At 34.4% G+C, this 12,216-nt stretch overlaps 2 protein-coding genes across 9 annotated transcripts in view; one reads left to right on the plus strand and one right to left on the minus strand.

The window, feature by feature from the left end:
* The first annotated feature begins 60 nt into the window (after positions 1-60).
* On the plus strand, positions 61-3,045 carry LOC123713925 (uracil phosphoribosyltransferase homolog). The gene is made up of 4 exons (XM_045667812.1): positions 61-256; positions 408-600; positions 968-1,135; positions 2,044-3,045. The coding sequence occupies exons 1-4, from the start codon at positions 129-131 to the stop codon at positions 2,224-2,226; spliced, it is 672 nt and encodes a 223-aa protein (XP_045523768.1). The 5' UTR covers positions 61-128; the 3' UTR covers positions 2,227-3,045.
* Positions 3,046-3,824: 779 nt separating this feature from the next.
* The window catches only part of LOC123713930 (four and a half LIM domains protein 2), a 139,059-nt gene continuing 130,667 nt past the window's right edge, over positions 3,825-12,216 (minus strand). For all 8 annotated transcript variants that reach the window (XM_045667823.1, XM_045667822.1, XM_045667821.1 and 5 more), the window contains 3 exons: positions 6,239-6,408; positions 5,594-5,780; positions 3,825-5,361 (listed from right to left, as the gene is read on the minus strand). In XM_045667823.1, coding sequence (XP_045523779.1) covers positions 5,204-5,361; positions 5,594-5,780; positions 6,239-6,408 — 515 coding nt within the window. In that variant the 3' untranslated portion in view covers positions 3,825-5,203. The remainder of the gene's footprint in view (positions 5,362-5,593; positions 5,781-6,238; positions 6,409-12,216) is intronic.

The following is a 12,216-nucleotide window of genomic DNA, read 5'->3' on the forward strand; positions in this document are numbered from 1 at the left end:
ACATTGACATAGGACTATTTTGAAATGTCATAAACATATGGTCGGGCTATTGCCAAATTATTGACATTTTAGATTATAATTCGTATTTCCAAAGTTTTCTTTAAAAAATATTTAAACACAGCCTTAATATGGATATAGTCGATATGGATATAAGGCAGTGGGATGTAAACGACGTTAAAGAACAATTTGGTGACAGTTTAACGTTATTACCACCAAATGATAACATTAAGGAATTGCAAACAATACTACGTGATAAGTAAGGTTATCTTGTTTTATTATAAATAGCTTCTTGTTCTCTTAGATTTTACTTTTAAAGCCACATTCCTTTTACATTATTTTGTCATCCTTGTTAGTAACATTATTACGTTTTGAAGCACTGTTTTAAGTATGGTATCTTAAAATTAAAGGAACACAACCCGAAGTGATTTTAAATTTTATGCTGATCGTTTGATACGATTAGTGATTGAAGAAAGCCTCAACAAATTGCCATTCACTGATTGTGAAGTAGTGACACCTACTGGAGCACTATACAAGGGACTAAAGTATGGTTCAGGAAATTGTGGAGTCTCAATTGTGAGATCTGGGGAAGCTATGGAACAGGTGTGTTTTATTTATAAATAAGTCTAAACTAAACAATATACTATATGATCAATATTGGGTTATATATAATGCATATGAACTTAAATGCATCACCACATTTTGGACTATCTATCACAGGTAACAATAACACACTACAAAACATGACTACATTTGTGATGATTGAAAGTTTGTCTATACCTTTCAGTAGCAAGTCCCTAAAATTAAATTTTTGCACAATGCCCTGATTATTCAAAAATGACAACATTAATTTAACAATAAAATATTTTTTCCATTGTTCCTATAAAATAAGGTTTTTTAATCATAGACAAAAGACACAATTATCTTGTACTGTATTAGTTATTAATACATATTAACTTTTTTATTTCAGGGCTTACGAGATTGCTGTAGATCAATTCGAATAGGCAAAATACTTGTAGAAAGTGACAACGATACTCATGAAGCCCATGTTGTTTATGCCAAGTTTCCAGAGGATATAGCTCGAAGACAGGTGCTCCTTATGTATCCTATAATGTCTACTGGCAACACTGTGAAACAGGTCTGTTTTTTTCAAATGCACATATTTTACTCATAATATAAATATAGTCTTTTTTTGTGTTGCTAAAACTCAAGTTTGGGTCAACTAATTTGGCTAATTATAATCTTAATATTAATGGAAGTTCAGTGAAGGTTTAACCGGTCGGCAACATAAATATTAAATAACAAAAAATATTAAAAACAACAATTGAATTTTGCAATAAAATCAGTTTCTAGCTACGGGAAATATTTGATAGATTTTGTTTGTTAGAAATAAAAAAAAAATCATATGTTTACAATGCCTTCAGTAATTTGTCATAGTAGTAGTACTGTACTACTGTAAAGAAGTATAAAGTCTGATCTTTGGTTTGCATTGAAAATTTTGTATTCAGTTTTGAAACAGGTCACCTTGAATAAGGTGCTAACCACTGTCCATGGGCACCTGTGACGCTGAGAGGCTAGCGGGAATGTGGTCAACCTTTAAGGGCATAAAACTTGGCCAAATGTTATACTACATTTTAGAGTTATACACTATGAAACATCTAATAACCTTAGTATGAAACCTTCATATACAAAGTAAACACTTTTTTACCGGTTTGAAGCTATATACATAATTTTTCCGACGTTTCGCGTGCTATACACCTTGCGTGGTCACGGCGACTGAAGACAAAAGGTGTTGAATATCAAAAAGTATCACAGCTGTAGAGAAAGTTGGATGATCTGTATTTATTTCCCCAGAGTTGATATCAACTAAAAGATGAAGGGTTTTTGCAGAAGACGAGAGTCGATTAAAAATTATGTCAAATAATTATAAGTTCATAATAATATATAGCTTCAAACCGGTAAAAAAGTGTTTTCTTTAAATGTGTTAAACTTATGTTAATAAAAGACAATACTAACCTTCATATAATAAAATATATACAATTTCAGGCCGTAAACGTCTTAACACAACACGGTGTTAAAGAGGAACGTATCATACTTTCGAATCTCTTCTGTACACCTGCCGCAGCTCAAGCGGTGGTCGATTATGTCCCAAAGATGAAGATACTCACCTCTGAATTACACCCCGTAGCCCCAAACCATTTTGGTATGAAATACTTTGGAACAGACTGATATGAGGATGAAGAGGTATAAACATTTTGCGATTAATATGGTGGCTATTGGGCAAATGTTTTGAGTTTGAATTAATAAGTGTAATGCTGTGGTGTATACAAGTTTCGATTTTTTTTTTGTTAAATAATTCATTGTTTTGTGAATTGGTCATTTCTCTAATAGTGACGTCATAAGTGATTCATTTGTTTTACAATACGATCGAACCTAAAGTCAGAGGGCTAGAAATTAATTACTGAAGAAAATATACCAATTGTCACTTATGTCTGATTCAAACGATTAATTGTCAGCATATTGATACACCATTGCGTGTTTTGTTTTTGTCATTTAGAAATAAAACAAAACAATTGCCGCAATGATTACCGTATTCGTGTTTATATCATCTTATATTCGATTAAAAAAATAAAAGTTCCTAATTTTAAGTTGCAGTTTGTACTTTTTCTTTTAAGTTGATACAAACAAACAAAATGTACCTATATTATGAGCTAGTTCATGTATTGTTTGTTGCCTTCTATCTCAATAAAGTATTTGCTTGAACGATGTTGTCACGTGATCAAAAGTATTTTTGGCTAAGATCCCAGTAGTTGTCAGAGTGAAACACTTCTTAATTAATATACTGTATTAAGATGTTCATATTCTCTTCGATTACTATCAAATTTCTGAAACTTTCTGAGAATATACTAATATAATAGACTTAGACGACAGTAATTTTTATAGTTTCATATATAATGCTATTCACCGCTTTTAAGACCAAATCAAATTTTATAAGTAAATTGTTTGACGGGTCAATCCGTGGGCTGTTTCGTGTATCTAATGTATTATTCTAATAAAAAACTAAGGTATTCTCATATAATTGAAAATTAATTTTCAATAATGACTGTGATCTCGCCTTCAATTTTGGGCTTTTGTATTGTACGATACAAGGCGACATCGGCTCGCAGATATTAAGCTTCATTGAAATTGCAAATAAAACGTCGGAGCTACTAAAGAAGGTTAATATAGGAAACATTATAATATCAAACAGGGTCTAAACCGGTATTTGAAACCAGCCTTTTCTATGCCATAATCTCTATGTAACCTACATAAATTGTTCACTAAGAAAATTAAATAGGTTTGAAGAAGAAATTGGTAAGTAAGTTTTCAAAACATAATGAAAAACGTTGTTAATGTGTATGTATAAAAATTATTAAGGTATATAACTAGATAATTTCAATACGTTTACTAATTTGTTTTACGATATTATTACTATACAGAAAATAGTCTATAAAGATCAATAATAATGACAAAAATGTGTTGAATTGTAAGTATTCGAAACTGCTATTCCGTGGCTATATATTGTACTTTGTGACATGAAATGTAACTAATATGTAATAAATATGTTAAGTTAATATGTAAAATACTTGTTTAAGAAAATAAATATGAAAGTGTAATTCAATTTATATTTATTGTCATCGCAATTCATTTGTACTTCTATACTATTTACTAACATTCCTTTCTAATTATTGGAGAAAAACTGGGAGGCATACATTATCATGACAAACATCAACGGGGGAAGGTCCACCTCTCAATGCACAATGTATGGGATAAATAATAACAAACAATGAAGTTACTTTTGATAATTTAATTTATAATATAATACAATCTATGGGTAGATAAATACAAGAATATTAGATCAGATCACACAGTTAAGCAAAATGTATACACATAAATATAATCTTTCATCAACATGAATAATTTATCCCTTAACAATTAACCCTTAAAAAGTGTTCCCCTTGCTTTCATGGTCTCAATTCTCGGATGTTCTCTTACGCTAAACTAGAAAAATATGTAAAAATAGATTAACATTTACATTTAACACGACTCCTATTCGAGAACAAAAATATTATTTTATTAGTAAAAACTAGACATTGTCAACAATTTAGTGTTAGGAAGCTATTCTGGCAATGATCGCACATCGCTCGATAAATAAATACTTAAATCGTACGTTATTTTGTCGATAAAACTTACGCATTAACAACGACAAGCACTATTTCTTATATTCTAGGAATAAAAACTCGAAAACTACATACTTAGCACGGGATGTATAATTGTGTTGATAAATTATTACAATAACAACACAAAATATCCCTCAAATTGACTTAGATATGTTATTAAGGCATCGTGTGAATTGCACTAGGTATCAACTTAGGTACCTAAAGGACTAAATACGACAGCCAAAGCGAAATAATACGGCGATTAGCATATGTTCGATAAATACAATGTTAACAAGTTAAACAATCAAAATATATAAACATCTTAAATAAAAAGCAAAAATACTTTTGTGCATCCACTTTTTTTGTGATTTTTGGAGGGTTTTGTATAAAAAATATGATTATTTCGCGTAACGAAACTTAGGGTTGACCTTACGGAAGCAGGTCTTAGTCAGGTCAAAGAAGTTGCCGGGTATAGGTCTCGAATCGGATGCGAGCCACTCTCGCGCGTTAGCGACTAGGGGCAGGACGGTATTGTCGCTGCACAACCACAAAAACAAATCAGTTTTTGTTAGTACCACACATTCAAGCAGGCTGAAGCAAAAGTTCGCCAATTCCCGCGTGAAGTTAGTAATGTGCAACCGGATCTGTGATTATTCATTCAAATAGCAAACTCTGTGGTAACCATAGACAAATTCAAATATGGAATATAGCACAGTAATTCATGTCATATTGGTTCTCTATGTCAACCATAGATAAATTCGAATGTTGAATACAATTTTGGACAGCTTGTGGAAACCGTGCTAACTTTAGATAAATTTAAATACCGAATTTAGCACAGTTGCGTGTTTTATTTTAGTTGTTTGTGCTAATTACATATAAATTTCAATATCGAATACAAACACACTTTGTGGTCTGTGCCATACATAGATAAATTCAATAGATTTATGCATGCATTAGTATCCCGGTCGTTGGTCGTCTATCATTAGCGCGAGAGGTTGTTGTAGTATTTACATGAGCTTCTGTTTTGCGCACTCTGGGCAGATTATGTCAGGTCCGTCGGTGATGAAGCCCTTGCCCACGAGAGAGGTCTTGCATTGTGCGCAGATGAAGCAATCGTTGTGCCAGTGTCGGTCTTCGAATGAGATGAATCGGGTGCCGCCAATTCCTGAAATTAATGAACAAATATAGAATAACTATTGCCGCTCCAAGCTCTCTAAAAAATAGTAGAACTTGTTCGTACCAGCCGTATCGACCAGAAGTATTTTGCTGACCATACCAATAGGCAAAATTAAAAAAAAATAGGCGGATAAACGCTAACCTTGTTCGCAAACCTTTTGGCTACGGAACATGGAGTACTTCTGAAAGTAAAAGGCAGGCTTGTATCGAAAAAGGCTCACCAGTGATAGGCTTGGTGCAAGATGTGCAACGCTTAGCGAAGAGTTCTCCAAAGCACTCAGCGCAGTAGGGTTTCTCATCCTTTGATGTAAAGCGTTGACCGGCCAAAGAATTGTCACAGTTGGTGCAGGTGAAACACTCACGGTGCCATGGCTCGTTCTTGTAGGTTACTCCACCTTGCGTTATGATCTGGAAAATAGGATGAACAATAAATATAAAATATTTTAATAAATTTCAGTAGCACACAGATTTTTTTATACCAAGAGCGCTATAAGCTTTTGGTCTCAGATTTATGTATATGTTCCGTGATCATCTCTAATAGACAAGTAGGAAATCAATGCTATTCTGTGCCTGACACACGCCGTCGACTTTTTTGGGTCTAAGGCAAGCCGGTTTCCTCACGATGGTTCCCTTCACTGTTCGATTGTAGCGATATTTTTTGACACCTATCTGATCCTATTAAAAAAGTAATGATTTTCAAGTTTTTAAATAGTTTAATTTGAGTATAATTTGCAATTTACAGAAGACACCTTTCCAATGGAATAATATTTATAGTAAATGAGATTCAATCTTTCGTAGCAAGCAGCTGGACCTCTAGGAAGGTGCGTATGTCCTGATACAGATAATTGCAACGGACTGTAAGATACCTTGTTACACTTGACGCAGCGTGTAGCGAACTTGTCCTCGTAGCAACCAGCGCAGTAAATCTCCTGTTCACGCGGGATGAAGCTCTTGGTTCCGATGGGGTTCTTGCACACCACGCAGCAGAAGCACTTCTCGTGCCACTGCCTAGTCTTGTACTCCATCTTCTTTGTTCCTGTTTAATTAAAATGCTGGTTAAATATGGGTGCAGGTTTTTTTTATAAATGGTTAATTGTCTACATAAATACGTGAACGAACATATAAATTATTTTCGACTATTTCAACTAAGTATTGTAATCTATTAATTCTTAAACGTAATTCATCTGTCCCAATGATTATAGAAACAATGATATGGTACCTTTTTAGAGACAAAATCGAACGCTATGACGCATAAGGTATAAAGAATTTCACCTTAAATATCCATTAAATTAATTCCATTAAAATTTCAACAATTTCATAATTGTCGATAACCTTTAAGATTCGTTGCAACTGGAATTACATCATAGTTTGAGACATAATTAACACGTTGAATTCAGACAAGGCGATAAAATTCCGTCGGCCAAGGGCTTGCATTGAATATTTATTGACTTTTATACAAGGTGCAAGGTAAGATCAGGGCAACACCAAAAAAGGTTTTGGAATCCTGTTTTTATATTTATTAAATGTCAAAGTGCCGTAAATGCCAAAATAAATAAGGTAGTAAGTAATTGGCGTGGAAGAAGTTTCATACTTGGATTTAGATTTAATTATACAAGTAGGGCGATCTGCGACGGTATATATTCTGTTTTTGTACTTAATTTTGATGGTCCTTCAATAGCGGTAGCGCCGATGTTACAACCTATCACTATTATCCAGAGTACGCGAGTAGATTTATATATTAATCAAACTTCATTAAACGGATGTGATTTAAGTATGTAGTAGATTATGTTTTTGTATAGGCTACGTCAAGTTATGTATAGGAAAGGGCCATCAGGGAAAAAATACAGGTCTCTTGCTCTTGAGAGATGGAGCCAGTCGGAGGAGGTCTATACTCTATAACAGAAAAAAATGTGTGCGTGTACTATTGTACACACGTAAGTAGTAAAACTTCTCTATGACCTCATTTTAAATGATTTACTTTATGCAACTTTACAGAAATTGGCTAGAAGTTAAATTAGCTATAGTTACCTTATTACTAGTTTCACTTCAAAAATTTAATTAAGTTTCTAAAAAAAATAAGTGTATTTTGTAAATAACAATGAATGTTTAAAGGAATAAAAGAGCCTATATAAGTACCAAGAGGATGAGCCTGATCCCTAAGGGTAGGGTCAAAATATTCCGGGAGCATTTATCAAAGTGATAAGGCAGGCTCACCTCGAGGGTTTGGAGGGAGTCTTCGCCAATTAGAGAATTCGATAAGCGAACAATTTGATAATAAACACTCTATACTCGGCGTCCGCCATTAAGCACAATTGGTGTCATACCTGTGAAGGTATGTGAAGTAATTGGCTTAGGCTTCATAATTGGGTCAGCTGTTAGGTCAGTGGCGGATTTACAAATTTTCAAGGTGTGAAGTTTGTGCCGCCCTAGCCTCTACAATTTTCATGTTCTATGTTTTTTTTACGAATTCAACAATTTCGTTGCAGGTAAAATAATGCTTTGGTTTGATTTTTTTTAAAATGACACACAAGCCATCCAGTTCGCAGCCTTCCACGAGAAGACTGCGAACTGCTGACTAAAGAAGGAAGGGGGAAATACACTTCTACTATTTCTGTTTCACTCATAGAACGTGGGAGCTGAAGGCGCGGAGGTCAATAACTGTTTGGGGGGTTGGAAAAAATTGTTGCAGGCTATTGTAAAACATTAGAAAACCGGAATGTAGATTTTTTTTTTATTTCTTCATAGAAATAAAAAAAATAGCTCATGCTAGAAAAAAAATCAGTTCCAATTTGCCGCCCTAAAATCTGCTATAGGCTCCAGCCTACTCAGCCAGCTCATAAATCCGCCACTGTGGTAGATAAGGTTTTATATTTCGTCCTAAATGACGTTTTGTTTATGGACGTATCATCGTTTTAATTGCATTGACATTCAGTTCGACGTGCGACTCTCATTCCTGAGGTCGTAGCTTCCATCAACGTCTGTACACCACAGAACTTTCTGTCCATATTTAACATTCGCTAGAGCGGTGAAGAAAACATCGTGAGGAAACTGGCTTGCTTTAAACCCAAACACAGCGTGTGTGATGAAAAATATACAGAAATCCCGAGGACCAGACCGAAAAAGTTTGTAGCGCCACTGGTTATTGTTTAATTCTAATTTTATTATCATCTAAAGTAGTGTTAAGTAGAAAATGAGATTAATGAAGAATAAAATATTATTATTAAACTAAATAATTAACAAATGATGAGTATGTCCCCGTCACTTTCGATTAGAAATACTTGTAGCTTTAAAAGCTGTCATGAAATATGTAGCTATATAGGAAATGACATAAAATCGTCAATGAAACATTTCATGAATTCCGTCACGATAACATGTAAATTGCATTGTTTGAAGGCTGTCCTTGGTTGAATGTACTGATAATATGTGAGGAATGCACGCGACATGCATAATTTTCAAGGTTCACTAAACTGTTTTGGGTATATAGGTACAAGATTTCTGTATCTGTATCCTGAACGTTTGTCAATCTAATAGGCAAGTTTCCGATCAGCCTCCTGTGCCTAACACGCCGGTTTCCTCACGATGTTTTTCTTCAACATTCAAAAGTTAAATGCGCACATAGAAATGGACTTTTCATTGGTGCACAGCCGTGCAAACCTACGACCTCGGGAATGAGACGGACGCGGAAGTTACTGGGCCAGCACAGCTCTATACGTTCTAATTGAAACAAATAGATATGATTCCTTTTTAAAGTTGTTCCATTTTGGAATTATACATCTGGAAAATACTGGTGTTACTGACTTCTTTGGAGGGGTTGAAGTTTCGGTAACTCGACATTGTTATTAACAAACCATACTAGGATCGACAAGGTCCTCTCGGCCTGTCTATTTTAGATAAAGTTGCCCTATCGGGCTACCTGAGACCCAGAGTAATTAATTAATTCCAGAATGAATTAATTCCAGAGGGATCGCGACTGCCTTGCCGGTATTTTAACAATTAATACGATCTTATCTTGAAGGACCCTAAGTCAAATTCGTTCGTAAATACTTCAGAGATCAGCTGGTTCTAAATAATAGTGATGCGCAAAAACTGCCCTAAAAAACCCTCAGTTGTGGAACGACGGACGTCGAGGTGATACGCGTAAGTTGATGGAACTACACCTCAAATAGATTTCACGAGTTTTGCAGCGCGATTGCCAAAGTTTTAACCAATTTTTCCCATTATAAAGTTGTGTCTGAGTTGCGCATCAATTCAGCGCTGATGGAAAAACTTCGATACAAATATTTGATAGGAGTTATATCCGATTACGTTCGTGTCTGTCGTGTTTCTAATATTTATCCATTAAAGTTTGATGGGTTTTCAATATCGTTATGTAATCCAGATATGATTTATCCAGTATGGATAAACGAATTTGAAAAATAATTATACGCTTTGAACCTGCTTTTATAATGGAGGTGTACTCGGACATGTCCGGCTATGGATTTCGGACTTACTAGTTAGAGGGGTAGCGAATCTTTTGTTACTATAATCATTTGACCTCCTATGCCTAACTAAATGAAGACGGCATGCGTTGTAAACATTTTAGTGACATATCTTAATAGATATAAATAAATCTTTAAAAACGCTTTTTTAGTACACACGAATTTATTGAAATTCATAATGTAAATTTGCGTCAACCAAAGATTGTAAATGGAAGAACGCAGTTGCAAGCCCTCTGGCAATGTTAGTGATCAGGTGAGGCTTCTGCCCGTTTGCTCATGTTAGATAAAAATATTTTCGCTTAGACGTAACGATGCTAATGCATCTATGTTACTATCTTATGTTACACCCTTTATTAATGGAATTTCTTGACCATGCCATCATTAACGCCTAGGCCTCTGATAAAAGCTCCTTAAACATGTAACTATAGAAATATTGCTAATACTGGCGTACAAAAGTTGCAATAATGGAAGAGAAAGTCTGCTCTGACGTCGCTTACTGGGGCAAGGAAACTTGATACTCAATAGACGTGAAACAAGATTTTTAATAATTAGGATTTCCGTTATTAATACATTATTTTTAAGTCGAGTCAATGCTAAGACCTAAGACAATTTGATTCAGGGATTATGGATTTTGAGGTGAACCTTCAAATATAGTATGTTTTTTTATATAATAGGAGGCAAACGGGCAGGAGGCTCACCTGATGTTAAGTGATACCGCCGCCCATGAACACTCTCAATGCCAGAGAGCTCGCGAGTGCGTTGCCGGCCTTTTAAGAATTTGTACGCTCTTTTCTTGAAGGACCTTAAGTCGAATGGGTTCGGAAATGTTCCAGTGGGCAGCTGGTTCCGCTGGTTTATATATTAAAGTGAAGATGAAGGAAACATCGTGAAACGGACATGTTACTTAACAACTTAATTAGTAGTAGCTGTAAAGATAGAATAATGATGTGTAATAAATAAATGAAAAATCTTGTCCGGCTCACGATAACGAGTTACTGATTGTTCGTATCTTAATTTTTTTCCATATCTTTACTATTTCTTCTTTCAGCCAAAGCGTAAGCCTTCTATCACGATACGGGAATTTGAACCTGAGCGCCATAATTAGCATTTAATAAAAACTTTTCAACTGCAAACCAATATACATCGAGTAACATAAATTATATTTAATTACTAGTGATCCCAGAGCTGGTGCTCTTCTCGCTCAACGAATAAGTATCGCAATACAGCGTTAAGGGTGCCACAGGGACCAAACTTTTTCCATTTGTTTTAATTTTCTGTTTATTATGATTAGTATCTAGGTTAAGAATATTGTAAATACTGTATATTTGTGTGTTGGAAATTAATATAACATAAAATTATAATGTTTAATATCTTCGTATTATGAATGAAGGTTTGATTTATTGAAAACACCTACACGTTAAACAACTACATGTATTCAAAGTATGCAGAGCGAAGTACCGATATTTTGAAGGCCATATACGTGGGCTGGATGATGTCAGTGTGTAGGACGGCATTGACAACTCAACGATCTTTAGTCTTAAGAAATGTTTTCCCTATCATTGTCCAATACGATTATAAATATTATTTAATTAAAAATGTTAAACCAAGTCTATCGCGATAAAGTGAAATGGAATAACAATTTTATACTCCATATTATATGAAATGTTCTTTAACTTGTGACGGAATGAATGACACTAATGTTAACTCTGAAAAATATTATAATAACTTTAGGGAGTGGACGTGCCTGCATAATAGTACAGGCACAGGACACTTTTCACGAGACTAACAGCAACCTCCAGTTTTATTTATATAACAGGGGGCAAGGGTAGGCTCACCTAATGTTAAGTGGATCGCCCATGGTTGGTGAAGCCTCACAGGACTAGAAGGCTCGCTTGCCTTATAAGAATTGGTACGTTCTTTTCTTTGCGATCCTAAGTTGAATTGGTTCAGTAATATGTCAGATTCAATGCACTAGGGCAGCAGGTTCCAAAAATGGCAATGCGCTGCAAAATATTGAATTGAATACCCTCAGGAATTACTGAGAAGAAAAGAAGTTATGTTTTTATTTCTTTATAATTAGCTTAACTCTTTTCCACTTATTATATACTTAGGTATAAATTATAAGACTTCTTTTTACGTAAAGAATTACGATTTCATTAAACCGTGTCATGTGCAATTTCTTATCAAACATATTGTTTGGAAACTGCACTAGCGCATATTTCACTATTACAAAGCGTAACAATCAAGACAAAATATCGATTTTCATTTGTTATTACATATTTTAAATACATACAAGTAAAAGGTTTCAATTAGCTGTAAATCGTATTCTAGCTTAAATGATATTAAAAAGAAAAGAATGAATGAAA

The sequence above is a fragment of the Pieris brassicae genome, chromosome 9 (assembly GCF_905147105.1).
Source record: "Pieris brassicae chromosome 9, ilPieBrab1.1, whole genome shotgun sequence".
NCBI classification, from domain to species: Eukaryota; Metazoa; Arthropoda; class Insecta; order Lepidoptera; family Pieridae; genus Pieris; species Pieris brassicae.

Bases quoted from the DNA above. Each gene is read 5' to 3' on its own strand.
- LOC123713925 (XM_045667812.1), top strand. From the start codon at position 129: ATGGATATAGTCGATATGGATATAAGGCAGTGGGATGTAAACGACGTT. The intron at 257-407 runs GTAAGGTTATCT...TTAAAATTAAAG, and splicing joins CAAACAATACTACGTGATAA to GAACACAACCCGAAGTGATT. The intron at 601-967 runs GTGTGTTTTATT...TTTTTATTTCAG, and splicing joins CTGGGGAAGCTATGGAACAG to GGCTTACGAGATTGCTGTAG.